This window comes from Aotus nancymaae, unplaced genomic scaffold, assembly GCF_030222135.1.
Source record: "Aotus nancymaae isolate 86718 unplaced genomic scaffold, 86718_ANA_hifiasm-v0.15.2.pri h1tg000049l, whole genome shotgun sequence".
In the NCBI taxonomy this organism is placed as follows: Eukaryota; Metazoa; Chordata; class Mammalia; order Primates; family Aotidae; genus Aotus; species Aotus nancymaae.
In genome coordinates, this window is record NW_026988463.1 from 25,462,650 (window position 1) to 25,484,088 (window position 21,439).

The window sequence follows — 21,439 nt, forward strand, 5'->3', positions numbered from 1 at the left end:
ACACCACCATGCCTGGCTAATTTGTATTTTTAGTAGAGACAGGGTTTCACCATGTTGGTCAGGCTGGTCTCCGACTCCTCACCTCAAGTGATCCACCTGCCTCGGCCTCCCAAAGTGTTGGGATTACAGGCATGAGCCACTGTGCCCGGCCCTGCATATGCTATACTTGTGTCTGGCTGCAGTGCAGTAAATTTGTTTTCACCAGCATCATCACAAGCCCATGAGTAACGTGTTGTGTTATGATATCACCAGACAATAGGAATTATTCACCTTCATTGTAGTCCTATGGGCCCACCTACACACAGTCTATCACTGACTGAAATGTCATTATGCAGCACGTGACTGTATTTAACGTTTTGAGAAACCGCAAAACTGTTTTCCATAGTGGCTGCACCGTTTTCCATTCTCATCAGCTACCTATAAGGGTTCAGATTTCTCCACGCCCCCATTCACACTCATGATTGATTATTATTATTGTCACCCTAATGAGTGTGAAGTGGTGTCTCATTATGTTCTCGATTTGCATCTACTGAGTAATGTCAATGGCCACCTTTTCATGTGTTTGTTTGTATTTCTTCTTTGGAGAAATGTCTATTCAAATCTCTTGCCCATTTTAAATTATAATTCTTGTCTTTTAGATCTTGAGTTGCAAGCGTTCTTTATATATTCTAAATACCAGATCTTTAACAAACACATGATTTGCAAGTACTTTTCTCCCATGCTGTATGTTATATTTTGACTTTCTTGATAGTATCCTTTGAAGCACAAACATTTTAAATTTTGATACAGTTTAATATATCTACTTTTCTTTGTTTACTTATGCTTTTGGTGCCATATTTAAGAAACTATTATTGCCTAATACAAGGTCATGAAGATTTACACATAGGTTTTATTTTAGGAGTTCAATGGTTTTTCTTTTTACATCTAGGTCTCTAATCTGTTTTGAGTGTATTTTTGTCTACGGTGTGAAGTAGGAGCCTAGCTTCACTGTATTGCATTGCGGATATCCATTTGTGCAGTACCATTTGTTTTAAAGACTACTTTTTCCCCATTGAACTGTTTTGGCACCCTCATAAAAAGCAGATAAACATAAATGTATGCACTTATTCCTGAACTCTCAGTTCAATCCCATTGATCTACATGTATGTCTGTGTGTCAGTATCACACTGCTAATAAGTTTAGCTTTGTAGTAAGCTTTGAAATTGGCAAGCTTGAGTCCTCCAACTGTGTTCTTTCTCAAAATCTTCTTGGCTATTCTAGTCCCTTACATTTCCCTATAAATTTTAGGACTAGTTGGTCAATTTCTGCAAGAAAAAAAAAAAAAAACACAAAAATCCAGCTGGGATTTTTTAGAGGTTACTTTGAATCTGTAGATCAATTTGAGGTGTCCTCTTGATGACATTAATTTTTCCAATTCTATGAACATAGTACATCCTTCATTTATTTAGGTCTTCTATAATTTATTTCAATAACATTTGTAGGTTTTATTGCACAAGTCTCACACTAATAAATGAATTCATCTCATATGAACATAACTAATGAATTTGGTTAAATTTATTTTAACCATTTTATCCTCTTATTTATTTTTTTTGAGATAGAGTCTCACTTTGTCACCAGGTTGGAATGCAGTGGTGCAATCTCGGCTCACTACAACCTCCACTTTCCAAGTTCAAGCAATTCTCTTGCCTCAACCTCCCAAGTAGCTGGGACTACAGGCACGCGCCACCATGCCCAGCTAATTTTTGTATTTTTAGGAGAGACGGGGTTTCACCATGTTGGCCAGAATGGTCTGGATCTCTTGACCTTGTGATCTGCCTGCCTCGGCCTGCCAAAGTGCTGGGATTACAGGGATAAGCCATCATGCCTGGCCCAAAATCACTTTCTTAATTTCATCTTCAGATTATTTATTGCCAGTGTGTATAAAAATATCATTATTTGTGTCTATCAATCTGATATTCTACAACTATGCTAAGATTGCTTATTAGTTACAATCGCTCTTTGTTTTAGGTGTAAATTCCTTTAGTTTTGTAAAAACAAGCTCATATTATCTGCAAAGAAAAATGGTTTACCTCTTCCTTTCCAATCTGAAAGTCTTGTATTTCTTTTCCTTACATAGTTGCCTTGGCTAGAACCTCCAGTAAAATGTTTTGTAAAAGTCACAAGAACGGACATGCTTGTCTTCTTCATGATCTTAGGAGCAAAGCTTTCATTTCTTTACCATTAAGTATGATGCTAACTGTGATTTTTTTATAGATCTCTTTATCATATTGACCTTGCCTTTATTTTTTAAAAGATTTTTTTATGGATATAAAATTCTAAGTTGGCTTTTGAAATTTCAGCATTTAAAGATGTTGTTCTGTTTTCTGCTCTCTTTCATCATTTTGTTAAAAAGTCATATGGTTTCTTCTTAGAAGGCGAAGCATCTTTTTTGTCTGCATACTTTAAGCATATCTTTGTCTTTTGTTTTTTAAAATAGTTTCTCTATGATATACCCAGATGTGGCTTTCTTTGCATTTATCCTTTTTGTGGTTTGTAGAGCTATTTAAATCTGTGGCTTAATGTCTTTTGTTAGTTTAGAAAAAGAATTTTAACTAAAATCACTGCTATTTCTTCTGACCTGTTCTCTCTTCTGTTTCTTGATTTCAAATGCATGTATGTTAGATCTTTTAACAATGTATCCTATGTCTCTTTTGCTCTTTTCTGTATTTTTGAACTTTTTTTCTCTGTATGCTTCAATCTGGGTATTTTCTATTGACCAGTCTTCCAGTTTACTAATCCTCTCTTCTCATGTTGCTAGTATGTTGCCAAATCCATCTCTTCAGTTCTTATAAACTTCAGTTATTATATTTTTCAGTTCTAGGCTTTCTACTTTTTAAAGAGGTTCCAAATTTCTGGTAGAATTCTTGAACATATTAATCATAGTTACTTTATGATTAATTTAAAAAGTTATTTTTGGTCTACAAAAATGTGGCCAGCAAAAAAAAATTTTTTAACTTTAAAAATAGTTATTTTTGGCTATTCTAGTCCCTTACATTTCCCTATAAATTTTAGGACTTGTCAATTTCTGCAAGAAATATTAAAAAATTAAAAAATAATAATAAAGGAGCCAGCTGGGATTTTTATGGAGATTACTTTGAATCTGTAAATCAATTTGAGGTGTATCTTGATAAGATTAAATTTTCCAATCTATGAACATGGTATGCCCTTCATTGATATAGGTCTGATTTATTTAGGCATATCTGATAATGCCATTTTCCAATTCACCTATGTAACTGTTTCTATTGTCTATTTTATCTTCATTTTTGATTATTTGATACTGTTTTCTAATTTGCCTTGTAATTTGAAATGAATTTTGGACATTATGTATAAAAGGTATAGAGGCTTTGGATGAAGCTAACTTTTTCCAGATAGGTTTAAATTTTCTTCTAGCAGACATACAGCATATAAGCAGATCAAACTGATGCAGTCAAGGATGAACTATTTCCAATTTTTTCTCATTCCCAAGGAATGGTCTCTTCTAAATAGTTGAGTGCTCACCAGGGTCCATCTTTTTGGCCATGCCCAGAACTCTAATTCTTCCCACAGCTTGTAAAACTGCAAAAATTCCTTCTTAGTTTCCCCACATATTAGCAGGTGCGTTTTGCTAGGTTTCTTGTCATGCTATGTATTTTCAATGACTTGGCACATGATTTGAGGAGAAACTGCATGCAGAATTTCAATGCATTTCTCTTAAGTGCTATATAACTTGGTGCTCTCTTGTGCAGTTTTTTTGCCCCCTGCTTAGTAATTGCCCTCAATGGAAGGATTAGTCTGACAACAGCTACTTCAGCATAGCCAGAAGTGGAGGTCCCTCATCCACATTTTATTTTACAAAACTAAAACTCACTTACATTTAAAATGTTATGAAATAGTTTGAACATATAAAAGGGCATAAAGTATAATATTATCGACACCCATGGTAGCTTCACCAAGCTTTACCAAACTGTTGAGACCCTTAACATCCCTCCTTCTCACACCCCCTCCTTTTCCACACTATTCAAAATTTGATGTTATTATCCCCATGATTTAAAAAATATTTTTATGACAGGTATGCTCACCTAGACAATATGTACAATTATTTGTATGGTTTTCAGTGTGATGTAGATGGTGTTATTATGCTTATGCTGTTCTCCAACTTCCTTTTTCACTCCAAAATTTGTTTGTGAGAGTCATTCACTTTGTTGTGTGTGGCCGCGAAGGATTCATGGTTTTTGTTTTTGTTTTTTTTTTTTTTTGAGACGAAGTTTCACTCTTGTTACCCAGGCTGGAGTGCAATGGCGTGGTCTCGGCTCACCGCAACCTCTGCTTCCTGGGTTCAGGCAATTCTCCTGCCTCAGCCTCCCAAGTAGCTGGGATCACAGGCACCTGCCACCACCCCCAGCTAATTTCCGTATTTTTAGTAGAGATGGGGTTTCGCCATGTTGGCCAGGTTGGTCTTGAACTCCTGACCTCAGGTGATTCACCCACCTCAGCCTCCCAAAGGGCTGGGAGTACAGATGTGAGCCACCGCATTGACTGTGAAGTTAAGCGCCTCATATTCTCCGTAGCACTCACTTCAATCAAATTTCCTGCCCCAAGCGTCTCCATTTCCCCAGAATCTCCTGAAATTTGGTCAACTTTTAGTGTGAGTTACAGCAACTCCAGGAAACATTTCTCAGCACTGGAACTGCTGGATAGACGCTTCTACAGGACTTTACATGCGATGACGCATTTAATGATCTTACATTAAAAACCTGCAGCAAAGATTGATGACCTTCATTTTATAGATGAGAAAACAGAGAATCAGAGGGGTTGGGGAACTTGCCCAGAGACACACAGCTGGGACGCGGCACGCTCCAAGTCAGGTGCTCTTCACTCCTCGGTAGGAGACCGCGGAGGCTGGGGGCTGCGGTGACGTGTTAGACCATACTTGCATTGCTATAAAGAGATACCTGAGACTGGGTCATTGTAAAGAAAAGAGGTTTCATTGGTTCATGGTTCTGCAGGCTGTACACGCATGTTGTCAGCATTTGCTCGGCTTCTGGTGAGGAGGCCTTCAGGGAGCTTTTACTCAAGGCAAAAGGTGAAGCAGGAGCAGTCACATCCCATAGCGAGAGCTGGAGCAAAAGAGAGAAGGGGGAGGTACCACACATTTCTAAACAATGAGATCTGAGGCGAACTCACTCATAACCAAGGGGATGGCGCTAAGCCAATCATGAGAAATCCGCCCCCCCCGCCATGATCCAATCACCTCCCACCAGGCCCCACCTCCCACATCGGGGATGACATTTCAGCATGAGATTTGGGTGGGACAAATATCCAAACCATATCAAGGGGCGCCTGTAGCAGGAAGCCTCCTAGGACACCTTCTGTCCTCTCAGGGAACACACACGGTGGCCCAATCTGTATCTGAGGATAAAGTGCTGTTGCCCTCAGGACTCAGCCTGCATGCAAAGACCTCAAAGGGGATGGATTCGGGGCAGAGAGGGCAGTGGAATTAGGGAAGACCCCACTTGGTGCTGTGGGAGCCTGAGGAGGGAGTGATGGAGAAAGTCTGTGTTTTAAAGCTGATGTTTCCCAGAAGTAAGCAGTTTGTTTTAAACAATGTTAAATATCCCTGGATCCCCTAGTGAAAAAACATGAGGCCCTTTCATCACTTGCCCTGCTGATGGAGGAGGCAAGAATCCCAATTTTTTTTTTTTTTTTTTTTTTTTTTTTTGTGACAGAGTGTCTTGGTGTCTTGCTCTGTTGCCCAGGTCGGAGTACAGTGGTGCGATCTCTGCTCACTGCAACCTCCACCTCCTGGATTCAAGAAATTCTCCTCTCTCAGCCTCCCGAGTAGCTGGGATTACAGGCACACACTATCACACACAGCTAATTTTTGTATTTTTAGTAAGACGGGGGTTTCACCATGTTAGCCAGGCTGGTCTCGAACTCCTGACCTGAAATGATCCTCCCACCTTGGCCTCCCAAAGTGCTGGGATTTTGGGCGTGAACCAATGTGCCTAGCCTCCCTTTCTTAAGTTTAAACAAAGACAAACCACGTGTCCAGCTTCTAAGACTCTCAGGCAGGTAGTAGCATCTCACTAAATTTCAATTGCTGCTTTTGATTTTCTTGTATTTAGTTGTTACATTTTATTGTATTTAGTTTTATGAAAAGTTGATTGTTCTGTTTAAGTAACACTTATATAACATCTACTAAATGCCGCGCACTGTTCTAAATGCCTTATAAACGTTGACTAATTTAATTGTCCCAGGGACCTATAAGGCTGGTACTGTGATTATTGCTATTCCCATTTTACAGATGAGGATGTTGAGGCCCAGAAAGGTTGAGCAAACTGCCCAAGGCCACAAAGCCTGTAAGTGGCAGAGAGGAGATCTGAACTGAGACCAGGCAGCTCCACAGCCTGTGTCTTAACCAGCGTGGCACACACTGTCTGTCTATTTCATGCCAGTTATCTGTTGATGGTTGTGATGTAATATTTTTTGAGACATGGTTATTGGAGTAACAAATAGAAGGCAAGGTAAGCTCAATAGCAAGTGGATAATTAATTGCACCAGCGAAAACCTCAAAGGCAATAGACCAGTGGTAGGAGTTCTGGAACACTCCAGCGTGGCTGCAGGGATACAGCACTTGGACCATAAAAGCTGAGTGGAGAGGGTGGGAAGGGAAAGGTGTTGGAGGGGAGGAGTCTGCTCTGGCAGAGGCAGAGATGCATGACAGAGCCTGGGCTGCTGGGGAGACAGTGAGTAATTCAGGGCAGTCAGCCAGTAATGGCAGGAAACACGTGGACTGGTACAGCTCTTCACAGTCCACGAAGCATTACCACATCTGATTTCTCACAGCCTCTCCTTCACTGCCAGGTGCAGTGAGCACTATGGTCCCCATTTCAGAGACGGCAGCTGAGTTCAGAGAGTAATAGAGCCAGAGAAGAGTTACTATTGGCTCCAAGATCTTCTGGCTTCAAATTCTGAGCCCTGTTCTCTACTTCACTGTGTCATGGCTCTTTGGTGGCAAGCGACAGACATATACTTCAACATTATTGAGCAACATAGGTGGTTTTTGGCTCATGGAAATGAGAAGTCCACAGGGTGGACATCAGATATGGCTGGATCCAGGACCTCGTATAATGGCATGGGGACTCTTGATCTGTATTTCTCAGTATGGATGTCATTTTTCAAGGAGGCTCTCTCTAAGAGGGGACAAAGATGGCTACAAGCTCTCCGCAGACACCAAAAAAATTGCCAGTTTTCTAGAAAAAAAAACCTCGGTGCCCGAGTTAACATCCATCGCTGATGCAATCACTGTGGTCAGACAGATGGGTTGCTTTGATTGGCCAAGTGTGGGTCAGGAGCCCACTTTGTGGGGCATGGGGTGGAGTCAGCCTCATGCAAACCACTAAAGGCAGCTCAGATCGAGGAGCTCTTTGGGACGAGACGCCGGGCAGGCAGCAGCAGCAGGTACCCGCTCCGCATCCCTAGTGCTCTGTGATATAGGCAGAGGTAAGAAATTAGGAGGGATGAGGAGTTTTTGTCTGTTTGCTTTTTTAAAGACAGGGCCTCACTCTTTCATTCAGGCTGGAGTGCAGTGGTGCAATCATGGCTCACTGCAGCCTGGACCTCCTACACTCAAGCAATCCTCCTTCCTCAGCCTCCTGAGTAGCCGGGACCACAGGGGTGCGTCACCTGACTAACGTATTTTTACTTCTATTTTTATTTTTGGTAGAGACAAGGTCTTGCTATGTTGGTCAAGGTGGGGGATGGGGAATCTTGAACCTGGGCAAAGGAATTCACACTTTCCGCTGTGCGTGGTCAAGATAAAGCCATCAGGGAGTGACGGGGACAGAGCTGTGTCAGGGCTCACGCTGTGGCTGGGGTGATGGATGTGGACAGAGTAGCGGCGGGGGGGCAGACACAGACTCCCCCTCCTGCGATCAGAGGCCACATCTTCAAAGCGTGGTAATGGGATCTCTGCAGGGGTTGGAATCACACAAGCTCCATCTTCCTAAAAGCAGGTTGAAACCGCATCTGCCCCAGCGTCATTTTATTCGAGTAGTGATGCCATTGCTTAGGATGATGCTGCAGTTAAATTTTTAAATGCACTTATTTCTAGAAAATATATTAAAATACATATTAGAATAAACAACAGTGCACACGATGTACCAATATGGCTAAAATTTTGGAAGTGAGATATTTGGGCATCTCTTGGCTAGATCATTCTGAGACCCCGCCATTTCTGATGCTCTGCATTCTTATCAATTACAGCTGCTAGTTGAGTGTTTATGCGATGGAGGCCATGCCCAGGGTTTTATGCAAATCACCTCCTTGAATTCTCATAGAAGCCTGGAAGCAGGCCTTGCTGTTTCCACGTTACAAGGCTCAGAGCAGGAGGGGGACTGGCCTGGAGCCACACAGCTGGTCAACTGAACCTCCCTGGCTCCCAGCCCGTGCCCTGCATCAGTGGTTCTTTGGTGACTTTGTGAAGGAGGTCAGAGGGAAATATGGATGGGGCTAGGATCTTTGGGAAGATCCTGACACAGAAGCAGAGGGTCTTCCCTTTGTGGAGATGACTCCTAGAGAAAGCCAGCCTATCACTTGCTTCCTGCAGGGGGCATCTCTCTTGCGTTTAGCTTTTAGCGCCATTCTTTTTTTTTTTTTTTTTTTTTTTTGAGACGGAGTTTCGCTCTTGTTACCCAGGCTGGAGTGCAATGGCACGATCTCGGCTCACCGCAACCTCCGCCTCCTGAGTTCAAGCAATTCTCCTGCCTCAGCCTCCCAAGTAGCTGGGATTACAGGCGCGCGCACCACCATGCCCAGCTAACTATTGTATTTTTAGTAGAGACGGAGTTTCACCATGTTGACCAGGATGGTCTCGATCTCTTGACCTCGTGATCCACCCTCCTCAGCCTCCCAAAGTGCTGGGATTACAGGCATGAGCCACCGCGCCCAGCCTTCTTTCTTCTTTAGATAGATAAATACAGAAGTTTAATTTCGCACACAATGCTATATTGATAGGCTCAGCAAAGGCAAAATAGTCAGCAATTTCCAGTCACCTGCTGGGCATGGTGGCACACACCTGTCATCCAAGCACTTTGAGAGGCTGAGAGGAGGATTACTTGAGCCCAGGAGTTCGAGACCAGCCCGGGCAACATAGCAAGACGTCATCTCTACAAAAATGTTTTCAAAATGAGCTGGGCGTGGTGGCACGTGCCTTTAGTCCCAGCTACTCAGGAGGCTGACGCAGAAGGATCGCTTGAGCCCAGGATGTTGAGGCTGCAGTGAGCCGTGACTGTGCCACTGCACTCCAGCCTGGGCAACAGATTATGACCCCATCTCTAAAAATATTAAAATAAAATCATAAAACAAATTCACTTCGCATTTGGGACGTGACGGCGGGGCAGCAAGAAGGTAGGAGAAGGGGTTCTCAGGGTGAATCTGCCATTTCTAAGAGGTGGGAGTTCTTGGGGTCATCCACAGGGGCCCCCCAGGATCTTGCTTTTTTCTTAAGACAGTTCCAAGAATCTGGGGCAAGTCTGCCTGGGAAGAGACAGGATGAGGGGAGGCAGGGGGAGCCCTGAACCCTGCCTGGGCTCACCCTCCGCTGTCGTCTCTTGCAGGTCCGTGGGAGTCAGCATGCCGTGTGGCTCGGCTGTCCCCTTGCTCCTGCTGCTGCTCCAGGGAGGTAAGCGGCTGCCCCGTGGTCTGCAGGTGGGGAGGGCCCCCATCCCAGAGCTGAGCTGGGGCTGTGCTGGCTTTGTGGGCGCAAAAACACGGCCAGAGTCCACAGATCCAGAACGGATGGCACCCGTGCCCTTGAGGCCGACACAGCTCCAGTAGCCAGCTCTCTACTAACCAGAGTCCATCCGCCAAAGCGCTGCATGAACCAGAAATGGTACACGTGAGTCTCAGGTAGCTCAGCCCGAGGGCTGTGTCTTCGGGTGCCGCTGCGAGGATGAGAGGCTTCATCCTTCATTTCCCCTGCACTCTGCCTTGGCTGGCTCCCAAGTCTCTGAGTGAGGAAGTTCTCCCTTTCTTCTAACCTCGGTTTCTCCTTCTGTAATGACTCTCCTTGGAAATGTTGTCCAACAATTGCTGGGCTGGGTGGGGTGGCTCCTACCTGTAATCCCAGAACTTTGGGAGGCCAAGGCGGGGAGTAGGTTGCTTGAGCTTGAGACTAGCCTGGGCAACATGGCAAAACCCTGTCTTTACAAAAGAAGAAGAAGAAGAAAAGCCAGGCATGGTGGCACACACTTGTAGCCCCAGCTTCTTAGGGGCTGAGGCAGGAGGATTGCTTGAAGCTGGGAGGTAGAGGTTGCAGTGAGCCAAGGTGACACCACTGTACTCCATCCAGCCTGGGCCACAGAGCGAGACCCTGTCTAACAACAGCAAACAAACAAAAAAAAACAATCGCTGGATTCTTAGCAGGCACTGGTGGCCCCTGGGTTGGGGATGAGAGGAAGAGCCAAAAGGAGACCGAATCTTGGTAGGCAGCCTTCCGGGGGACCAGATGTTGAGGTCAGAGGGGAGCATGTTAGAATGCAGAGCTGGGAAGGGCAGGAATCTGACTGAGGGGGGCGCTGTCTAGGACTAAGAGATCCCGGGGGCCTTCCTGGAGGAGGGGGCCACGAGGAGGCAGGATCCAGCACAGGCTTGCATGGAGGCCGGCCTAGGGACAGGGGAGGAACTGAATGGCTGCTCTGCTGACTCATGGGCATTTTTCTCTGGTTTTTACCAAAAGACCCAGCACCTCAAATAGCTCCTTCAGGAAACAGATGTCAAGCTTTGATTTTCCCTTTCTGAGTGGCGACCATCCCTGTCTGGGTTCTAAAAAGCCTTTGAGTCACCCACCGTGGCTCCACATCTGGCAGGTGCAGCTAACAAGCCCAGGCTACAGGCAGAGCTCGGAGCATCATCTCATTCCAGTCTCCCAACAGCCCCGCGAGGCCCCTGTTGTAATGACGCCCAGCTTTCAGTTGAGGAAACTGAGGCTCAGAGAGGCTGAGTGACAGGTACCCGGCCACATCACTGGGCAGAGGCAGAGCTGGGATCAGTTCCCTGCTCTTGGGGTCTTAGTCTGTTTGTGCTGCTGTGACTGAATACGTGAGACTGGGTCATTTATAAATAATAGACATGTATTGCTCACAGTCGTGAGGGCTGGGAAGTCCAAGGTCAAGGCATCAGCTTTGGTTCTGGTGATAGCCCCATCTTTGCTTCTTTTTTTATTTTGAGACTGAGCCTTGCTTTCTCACCCAGGCTGGAGTGCAATGGTGCAATCTCAGCTCACTGCAACCTCTGCTTCCCGGGTTCAAGAGATTCTCATGCCTCAGCCTCCTGAGTAACTAAGATTGCAGGCATACACCATGGCTAATTTTTGTATTTTTAGTAGAGAGGGGGGTTTCACCATGCTGGCCAGGCTGGTCTTGAACCCCTGACCTCAAATGATCCGCCTGCCTTGGCCTCCCAAAGTGCTGGGATTACAGGCCTGAGCCAACACACCCGGCCCCCATCTTTGTTTCTAAGATTCCACCTTGAATGCTGCACCCTCCAGGGCGGATGCAAGCTGGGTTCTCATGTGGCAGAAGGGACAGAAGGGCAAAGTGGGGCTGAATGTCGGGTCCCTCCAGCCCTCTTATAGGATCAATAATTCATTCAGGGGGGTTCTGCCTCCATGACTTAATCGCCTCCTAGAGTTCCCGCCTTTTAATACGATCACGTTGGCAACTGAGTCTCAGCATATGAATTCTGGGGAGACACAGACATTCAAACCTTAGCCTGGCCTTCATCACCACGCTGTTTCTGTTGAGTGATCGCCGTGTACGGGACAGCGTGTGCTTCACAGGCGCGATCTCATCTCAGCACCTCGGCACCCTCTAGGGCAAGCAGCGTCTCCGGCTTACACGTGGGGAGGAGAAGCGGTTTTGAGTCATGTGTTTACAGTCACAGAGCTGGGGACGGCACAGCCACTTGTGCGCCTCTCACTGCCCCCTGCACGCTGTCATAACCCCAGACGTGGCATGGCCCGGGGGCTCTCTGCACTGTGGCTGGGGGCACTGGCCGCTCATTTGCCCACCCTCTCATCCCTGGTGTCACCTCCAGGCCAGTTCAGAGGCTGCCGTTGCCTCCCCAAGTTTGGAAACAAACCCTGTCCCTTGGTAGCTTTGAACCTGGCTAGGAATGGCAGCTCCTCTCCCAATTCCTAGAGCCTTGAGAAAGAACCACAAAGATATAAACGCAGAGACGACACAGCTACTGAGAGGCTCTGGGTTGAGGCTTTGTCAAAATCAGTCCTGTTTCCTCTGCCAAGTGCTGGAACTAGCTCCTCGGCATCCCACCCGCAAGTCCTGCGTGCCTCCCCGAGGAGAGCCCCTCCTAGAGAAGATTTATTTCCATGACTCAGACCCCTTGGTAGCCACTGCCTGGAGAGCTGTGTTGAGGATTCTGAGGTCACACCTGGGGAGAGAGTGCTGTGATCCATTAGCAATGCCTGCCACGTGTGCCACTGTGAAAAACTAGCACAGACTAGGTTTTTTCTTCCCCGGGTGTCTCAGCAGCTCAGACCAAGAGAGACGAGAGGCGTGGTCTAGTCTTGGAGCCTCAGTGTTCTCATCTCTAAAATGGACTAAAGGATGTTTCCAGCCACAGTATTCTTGACTCCGAATACAGGTTCTGTCCTAGAGTGAGAGCCAAGAAGGAACATACTACCACCGCCTCGTGGGTCTCCATTAGTCAAGGAAAATTAGGAAAAAGCCACTGAAAATGAACCCACTCAAAAAGAGGAACAAGGCCAGGCACGATGGCTCATGCCTGTAATCCCAGCACTTTGGGAGGCCGAGGTGGGTGGATCACTTGAGGTCAGGAGATTGAGACCAGCCTGGGCAACATGGCGAAACCTCATCTCCACAAAAACATAAGAATTATCCACAAGTGATGGTACACAACTACAGTCCCAGCTACCTGGGAAGCTGAAGTGGGAGGATTGCTTTAGCCCAGGAGGTGGAGGCTGTAGTGAGTTGAGATCGCACCACTGCACTCCAGCCTGGGTGACAGAGCAAGAGACCCTATCCCAAAAAGAAAAAAAAAGAGAGAGAGAGGGAGATGGAAGGTACAGATTTCTAGTAAATAGCAGCAAAAAATAGTGGAATTGGCATTCGAATATACAAAACAAAACTACAAATTATTCCATTGATCTGGTCCAACATTTAACAAAATTTAGATGATGATTGCATCCCTGTTTTAGAACACAGTGAAACAATGTTTGGGGAGTGGGATGAAAAGGTACTAAGTCTTCCAGTAATATTGCCTCATAGGGCAACAAATTGACGACTTCTTGGTGGCGGTGGAGGTGTCATTTTGGCCGTAGGATAACGCAGACGTTTCTGCAAAAGTGTCGGAGGGCTTCTCAGTTCTCTCACGGTTTTCCTACTCCTTGGAGCACTTCCTGAATCTCCGAGGGTGCGTGTCCCATGGAACCAGCTTCTGCAGAGCCCAGGCCTCCTCCTTGTCTGGGTGTTGGGACGTTTTCAGCATGAGGCCCTGACCCTCTTGGGCTGTGTGGGTGTGCACTGGCTGAGTGCCTGCCGCATCTGGGGGCATTTAGGATATTGCAATTCTCAGTGGGAGCTTGGCCCGGGGCACACAGACCTAGAGGCTGGATGCAGGGCTCTGGGGGAGGATGCTGAGCTGGGGACCAGCTAGTTTTACATTATTTGCCATCACGAGTGTGCTGTCTTCACAGCCAGCCTTGAAAGGTTGGCACTCAGACAAGGACTTCGCAGGTGTGAGGCCCCAGGCTTATACCTTAGCAGCCCTTGGGTCCTCACGCTCGTCCAGGCCCAGGAACCCTGCGCCCGCTCTTCCTCCAGCCCTCGAGGGGGTGGAGAGGAAGCCCCGCAGCCTCAAGCCACCCCCCACTGAGGCCTCTCTCCCCCATAATCCTCCAGGCTGGGGCTGCCCTGCCCTCGTCTGTTACACAGATTACCTCCAGACGGTCATCTGCATCCTGGAGATGTGGAACCTCCACCCCAGCACGCTGACCCTCACCTGGTAAGTGGCCGGGCCTCGCCAGTCCCCGGGGATGCAGCCCACTGCGCCTGCTCACTGTTTCCGCCCCCAGGAGGCCGCCGTGCGCGGAGGACTGCAGTGCCCGCCTTTCAGATGACCACTCGGGGCTCGCAGGACTTGAAAAGTCAGGAGGCTCCAGGGTTGATCTATCCACCTGCTGCAAAGGCCACTCTCTTGCCCACACAGGCCAGGCCATGGTTTTGAGACCCCAGGATGGCCAGTTTCCGGCATAATTTTTCAAGCACTTAATAGGTACCAGGCCCCCAGCTACATGTTTCCCATGAATGGTCACTCCCGACCCTCACAATGATTACTCCCATTTTACAGATGAGGACACTGAGGTTCAGAGAGGTTAAGCAACTCACCCAAGGTCACACAGCCAGTGAATGCTGGAGCTGGGATTCAAATTCAGACTCCCCAACTCCAAAGTCCATGGGTCCCTTTGAGTCCATACGCAGCTCAGGATAAAGAAGAGCGTCCGTTATCCATCAGCTCATTCATTCATTCAAAACACATTTATAGGCCACGTGCAGTGGCTCACGCTTCTAACCCCTTTGGGAGACTGAAAAAGGAGTATCATTTGAGCCCAGGAGTTTGAGACCAGCCTGGGCCACATCACAAAATTCTGCCTCTACAAAAACTAAATCAGTTGGGCGTGGTGGCACCATCCTGCAGTCCCAGCTACTTGAGAGTCTAAGGCAGAAGGACCAAGCTCAGAAGGTCAAGACTGCAGTGAGCCATGATCGCCACTGCACTCCAGTCTGGACAACAGAGCAAGATCCCATCTCAGAAACAAAACAAAGCATGTATTAAGTTCCTGTCAAACACTGTTGCAGGCACTGGGGATTCAGCAAAGCAAGGCTGACCAGGGACCAGATACCCCAGAACTGACGTACCACAGACGGAAGCACAAAACATCCAACAGGGTGCCTTCTCTTTTTTCTTTCTTTTTCTTTCTGAGACAGGGCCTTGCTCTGTTGCCCAGGCTGGAGTGTAGTGGTGTGATCAGAACTCACTATAGCCTCGGCCTCTTGGGCTCAAGCAATCCTTCCCCCTCAGCTTCCCAAGTAGCTGGGACTACAGGCATGCATCACCACACCTGGAAAATGTTTGTAGTTTTTGGAAAGACAGCGTTTTGTCATCTTGCCCAGGCTGGATTCCAACTCCTGGGCTCAAGTGATCTGCCCACCTCAGCCTCCCACAGTGCTGGGATTATAGGCCGAAACACAGGCTACTTTTTTTTTTTTTGAGACCAAGTCTCACTCTGTCACCCAGGCTGGAGTACAGTGGTACGATCTCAGCTCACTGCAACCTCCACTTCCCGGGTTCAAGCGATTCTCCTGCCTCAGCCTCCCAAGTAGTTGGGATTACAGGTGCGCACCACCACACCCAGCTAATTTTTGTATTTTAAGTAGAGACAGGGTTTTGTTATGTTTGCCAGGCTGGTCTCGAACTCCTGGCCTCAAGGGATCTGCCCACCTCGGCCTCCCAAAGTGTTGGGATTACAGGCATGAGACACTGTGCCCTGCCCCAAACAGAATACTTTCTAATAACAATGGGTGCTATAAAGAACGGGACACTGGACCTCAGACAGAGGGACTACATCCTCTGGTGAGAAGGAGCCAGCCAGCCAGCAGGGGAAAAGCCATTCCAGGCAGAGGGCACTGCCAGTGCAAAGGCCCTGCGGGAGAAGAGCCAGTGAATTTGAAGAATAGCGAGGTCAGTGTGGCTGGAGTGGAGTGAGGCAGGGTGGGGGGTCAGTAGCGAGCAAGTCCAGGCTGGGCGGCTTGGAAAGCATTTATTCAGCAGGAACTTCTACTCTAGCAAATTTAGCAGAGAACTCAGTCTACACATCCCTGTTGGGCTTAGAGAGTGATCGTGTTCAGAATCTGAACATCTAGATAGGGAAATTAATATTTGGTGAACTCCTACATATACTTCAAAACCCATCATTTCTGTCCGGTGGGACTTAAAAAGCCACAGCATTTTCCCTAACCCCATCCAACCAGCTTTCCCAGAAGTCCAACCAGAGGAGGAGATGAGGTTCATTTAGCGCTCATCCTAGCCCTCAGCACAGGCTCTTATGAGGTATTCAGTGGGTGTTGGGGCCGAGTGCAGTGGCTCACACCTGTAATCCCAGCACTTTGGGACGCCGAGGCAAGCAGATCACTTGAGCCCAGGAGTCTGAGACCAGCCTAGGCAACATGGCAGGACCCCATCTCTACAGAAAATACAGAAAGTTAGCTGGGCATGGTGGTGCATGCATGTAGTCCCAGCTACTCAGAAGGCTGAGTTAGGAGGATCAACTGAGCCCGGGAAGGTCGAGGCTGCAGTGAGCCATGATTATACCATGACATTCCAGCCTGGGGGATAGAGTGAGACTGTCTCAAAAAAGTGGATATTGGACAGAAAGGAGAGCAGGAAACCCAGAATACCTAGCACCCTTCCTGTGGGACAGCCATCTGGTTGTTGGGACCGACTGGGACAGATTTAGGCTTGGTCCAAGAAAGAATGGCCCAAATTTCCAAAACTGAGAGCTGCTGCCCTAAATGAGGTAGTGAGTTCCCAGTCCCTGGGAGGTATGCAAGCTGAGCCTGGACACAACTCATCGGGGATGGTGCAGGAGAGGGGATACCTTCCCTGGGAAAAGGTATCCAGCCCCGCCTCAAATCCCTCCCAGCCCTGAGAGTCTAAGCTTCTGCCCTGGCCCTGAGCATTGAGCCGCCGCCATCCCCCCTGCCCCCGGCTTCCAGCCATGACCAGCTGCTCTGTCCTTGAAGGCAAGACCAGTATGAAGAGCTGAAGGACGAGGTCACCTCCTGCAGCCTCCACAGGTCGGCCCACAACGCCACGCATGCCACGTATACCTGCCACATGGATGTGTTCCACTTCATGGCCGATGACATTTTCAGTGTCAACATCACAGATCAGTCTGGCAACTACTCCCAGGAGTGTGGCAGCTTTGTCCTGGCTGAGAGCAGTGAGTATCCTGAGCCCCCAGGCTTAGGGTGGGGCTCAATCTTAGCGCACTGCAGTCCCAGCCTCTCCAGGCTCAGGTGATCCTCCCACCCCAGCCTCCAGAGTCACTGGGACAACAGGTGTGTGCCACCATGCCCAGCTAATTTTTGGATTTTTAGTAGAGACGGGGTCTTGCCATGTTGCTCAGGCTGGTCTTAAACTCCTGGGCTCAAGTGATCCACCCGCCTTGGCCTCCTAAAGTGCTAGGATTATAGGTGGAGGCTGGGCCCCCTACTTGCTGCCCTCTGGGCCAGCTCTTTCCCTTCCATCAGATCTAACCTGGCCTATGTCCTCCTCATGTCTTAGAGTTCTGCTTTTGAGTTGCACTATTTTTTACTAAAGTGTGAAGGGTTGCTATTAGGTTTGAGCGATATGGAAGGAGCTGGTCTGGGACCTGGGACTTCTGGGCTCATGTTCTGGCTCAGCCCTGCCCCTCTGTGTGACCACGGATGAGGCACACCTACCTCTGGGACAGCTTTCCTATTTGTAGAGCAAATGTCCTTTTAACCCTGACTCTGGGATCCTGTCCCCATAATAAGGTGAGTGGAGGACACTGAGTCACAGAAAAAAACCCTCCTGGGTTTCTTCCCCTTCATAAGCTCCAGGGAGGCCTGGAATTTCCCTCCAGGCTAGAGGTAGAGGGGGGTCCCGGGGGTAGGAGGGCCTGGTTGGTGGGAGCAATTGTATCTGTGAGTTCAGAACCAGGGCAGGTGGCAGGGTGAGGTGGCTCACACCTGGAATTCCAACACTTTGGGAGGCTGAGGCAGGAGAATTGCTTGAACCTGGGAGTTCAAGACCAGCCTGGGCAATATAGTGAGACCTCATCTCAAAACAACACAAAACGAGAACCAGGGCAGGGACCAGGCATGGTGGCTCATTCCTGTAATCCCAGCACTTTGGAAAGCCAAGGCGGGTCAATCATTTGAGGTCAGGAGTTCGAGACCAGCCTGGGCAACAAGGTGAAACCCCGTCTCTACTAAAAACACAAAATAATTAGCCAGGCATGGTGGCGCACACCTGTAATCCCAGCTACTTGGGACGCTGAGGCAGGAGAATTGTTTGAACCTGGGAGACAGAGGTTGCAGTGAGCCACAATCACACCACTGCATTCCAGCCTGGGTGACAGAGTGAGACTCCATCTCAAACAAAACAAAACAAAACCAGGACAGGCCATGGAAGGGCCTGGAAGGTAGCTTTAGTGTGGTGGGCATGGGGTGTGTGTGTGTGTGTGTGTGTGTGTGTGTGTGTGTGTGTGTGTGTATGTGTACCCAAAGCAGCCCCAGAGGCAAACAGTCTGCAAAAAGAGCCTGTCCTTGGGGAGGCCCCACCCCTGAGCTTGGGAGTTTCTGCCCTAAGATTCCCAGCGGAGGGGCTGGGTGATAAGAGGGTGTCTGTGATTCACACTCTGGGGGGCCAGGTTTGCACCCCTTTGCTGAGTGGGTGTCACATCGCAGAGGGCGAGAGTAAACACACTCTCAGCACATGCACATTCACACACATTCCCAGGGTCACAGACACACACACAGACTCAGAGATGCACCCTCAAACTCACAGATGTCTCCCCAGCCCCAGCCTGCATGGAGAGGACAGAGGCCCACACTGTCTCTCTCTTTTGCTCTCTCTCTCTCTTTTTTTTTTTTTTTTTTGAGACAGAGTCTCCCACTGTCACCTGGACTGGAGTGCAGTGGCACCACCTCGGCTCACTGCAACCTCCACCCCCCAGGTTCAAACAAGTCACCTGCCTTAGCCTCCTGAGTAGCTGGGATTACAGGCATGCACCACTGTGCCCAGCTAATTTTTGTATTTTTAATAGAGATGGGGTTTCACCACGTTGGCCAGGATGGTCTCGATCTCCTGACCTCACGATCCGCCCACCTCGGCCTCCCAAAGTGCTGGGATTACAGGTGCCCACAACCACGCCCAGGTAATTTTTTGTATTTTTAGTAGAGATGGGGTTTCACTATGTTGTCCAGGCTGGTCTCAAACTCCTAACCTCATGAGCCACCCACCTTGGCATCCCAAAGTGCTGGAATTATAGGCATGAGCCACCGCACCCAGACAGTAACTGATTTTCTGACCACCGCCTGCACAGGGTCCCTTCCTCCTCCTGGGCCCCAGGCCTCGCTGGGCTGAGCAGCCCCCGTTCCCGATCCTCAGGCTTTGCAAACATCTCCGGAGCACCCACGGAGAAGTTCTCAGTACCCTGGTGTCTACTGGGACTGATCTTCACCCAGGCCACGCAGGGAAGCCCGGAGTCGGCCTCCACCTGCCCCAGAGAAGATAAAAGAGGGGATAGAAACAATTTCAGTCACATACATCCCATCGCTGGAACAGCAACAGCAACAACCCAGTGTTCACCGTGGCATTCTGTAAAATGTGCACCTCAGCCAGGCGCAGTGGCTCACGCCTGAAATCCCAGCACTTTGGGAGGCCGAGGCCAGCGGATCACAAGGTCAAGAGATCGAGGCCATGCTGGCCAACATGGTGAAACACTGTCTCTACTAAAAATACAAAAAAAAAAAAAAAAAAAAAACTGGGCATGGTGGCCTATGCCTGTAGTCCCAGCTACTTGGGAAGCTGAGGCAGGAGAATCACTTGAACCCAGGAGGCAGAGGTTGCAGTGAGCTGAGATCCAGCCTGAAGACAGAGCGAGACTCCATCCCCGCCAAAGAAAAACAAAACAAGACAAAACAAAAAAACGTGCACCTCTGTCACCTCGGGGCGTGGTGGGAGCCCTCAGCCATGTTTCAGGATCACAGGCAGCCTCAGAGCTCCTTTCTAGAAACCTTGAAAGGTTCATTTGTTAATTCGACAAGTGTATATGAATATATAACAGCCCGTTGCTGTTGCAGCCTGGGACTCCTGGGCTCAAGCGATCCTCCCAGTTCAGCCTCCTGAGTAGCTGGGACTACATGTGCACATCACCATGCCTGGCGAATTTTTAAATTTTTTTGTAGAGCTGGGATCTTGCTGTGTTGCCCAGGCTGGTCTTAAACCCCTGGCCTCAAGCAATCCTCCCGCCTCAGCCTCCCAAAGTGCTGAGATTCTAGGCGTGAGCCACCTCACCCAGCCTAATTTGCCAAATATTTATTGAGGGCCTACTGTGTTCCAGGCTGTGTTCTAGGAGCTGTGGACACGGACTGAATGCGGAGGACAAAACCTCCACCCCAAGGAGCTAAGAGTCCAGCAAGGGGGGCACGCAGTAAAAACATCACAGGGTGAGATGTGCAGAGTGCTAGATGGTGGCGGATAGAAAGTGGAGAAGATGGTCAGGCGTGGTGGCTCATGCCTGTAATCCCAGCACTTTGGGAGGCTGAGGCAGGCGGATCACTTGAGGTCAGGAGTTCAAGACCAGCCTGGCCAACATAGGGAAACCCCATCTCTACTAAAAATACAAAAATTAGCCAGGCATGGTGGTGCGCACCTATAGTCCCAGCTACTTGGGAGGCTGAGGCAGGAGAATCGCTTGTGCTTGGGAGGTGGAGGTTGCAGTGAGCCAAGATCATGCCATTGCACTCCAGCCTGGGTGCCAGAGAAAGATTCTGTGTCCAAAATAAAATAAAGAAGAGAGGAAAGAAAGAAAGAGAGATAGAAAGAGAAAAAAGGAAGGAAGGGAGGGAGGGAGGGAGGGAGGGGAAGGAAGGAAGGAAAGAAGGAAGGAAGGAAAGGAAGGCAGGAAGGGAGGGAGGGAGAGAGGAAGGAGGGAGGGAGTGAGAAAGGAAGAAGGAAGGAAAGAAGGATGGAAGAGAGGGAGGAAGGAAGGAAGAAAGGAAGGGAGGGAGGCAGGCAAAGAGAGAAAGTGGAGAAGATGAGGCCAGAGGCCTGCAACTCCTCTCTGACACTAATAGACACTTGTCACTTGGTTCCCCTGAAGTTACCACCTCCTGCTAAATAGCTTCATCCCTTTGAACTCGAAGTCTCATGATACAGAAGCCGGGCCCATTTTACAAGAGAGGAATTTAAGGCCCTTAACATATTATGTTCTGCTCAAATCCACGAAATGTCCTTCAGATGGAGCAAAACTAGAATGCCGGCTTTGACCTTCATCTTGAGGCTGTCCATGAAAGCTTACTGTTATGGCCCACAGCTTGGCTCCTGCACTTGCTGGGAGACGCTGAAAGATGAGAACCATGAGATCAGCCTCCCAGGGCCACCGTCGGGTGTCTGCCCAGAGCAGGGCAGCCAGGCAGGCTCTGAGTAAATGGCAACCCTCATCATTAGCATTCACGCTAAGAAGAGTCTTCAACTGCTTGAAGTAACTGGGGTTGAAAGAAAATGATACCATCATTTAGAACAGAAATGGAAAATGAATGGATTTGCCAGCACATTGCTGACAACATTT

At 48.4% G+C, this 21,439-nt stretch overlaps 1 protein-coding gene across 2 annotated transcripts in view; it reads left to right on the forward strand.

Moving 5' to 3' along the window:
• Positions 1-21,439, forward strand: part of IL21R (interleukin 21 receptor) — a 45,974-nt gene that overhangs the window by 14,276 nt on the left and 10,259 nt on the right. For both annotated transcript variants that reach the window (XM_012464616.2, XM_012464617.2), the window contains exons 2-4: positions 9,636-9,700; positions 13,959-14,061; positions 16,860-17,059. In XM_012464616.2, coding sequence (XP_012320039.2) covers positions 9,652-9,700; positions 13,959-14,061; positions 16,860-17,059 — 352 coding nt within the window. In that variant the 5' untranslated portion in view covers positions 9,636-9,651. The remainder of the gene's footprint in view (positions 1-9,635; positions 9,701-13,958; positions 14,062-16,859; positions 17,060-21,439) is intronic.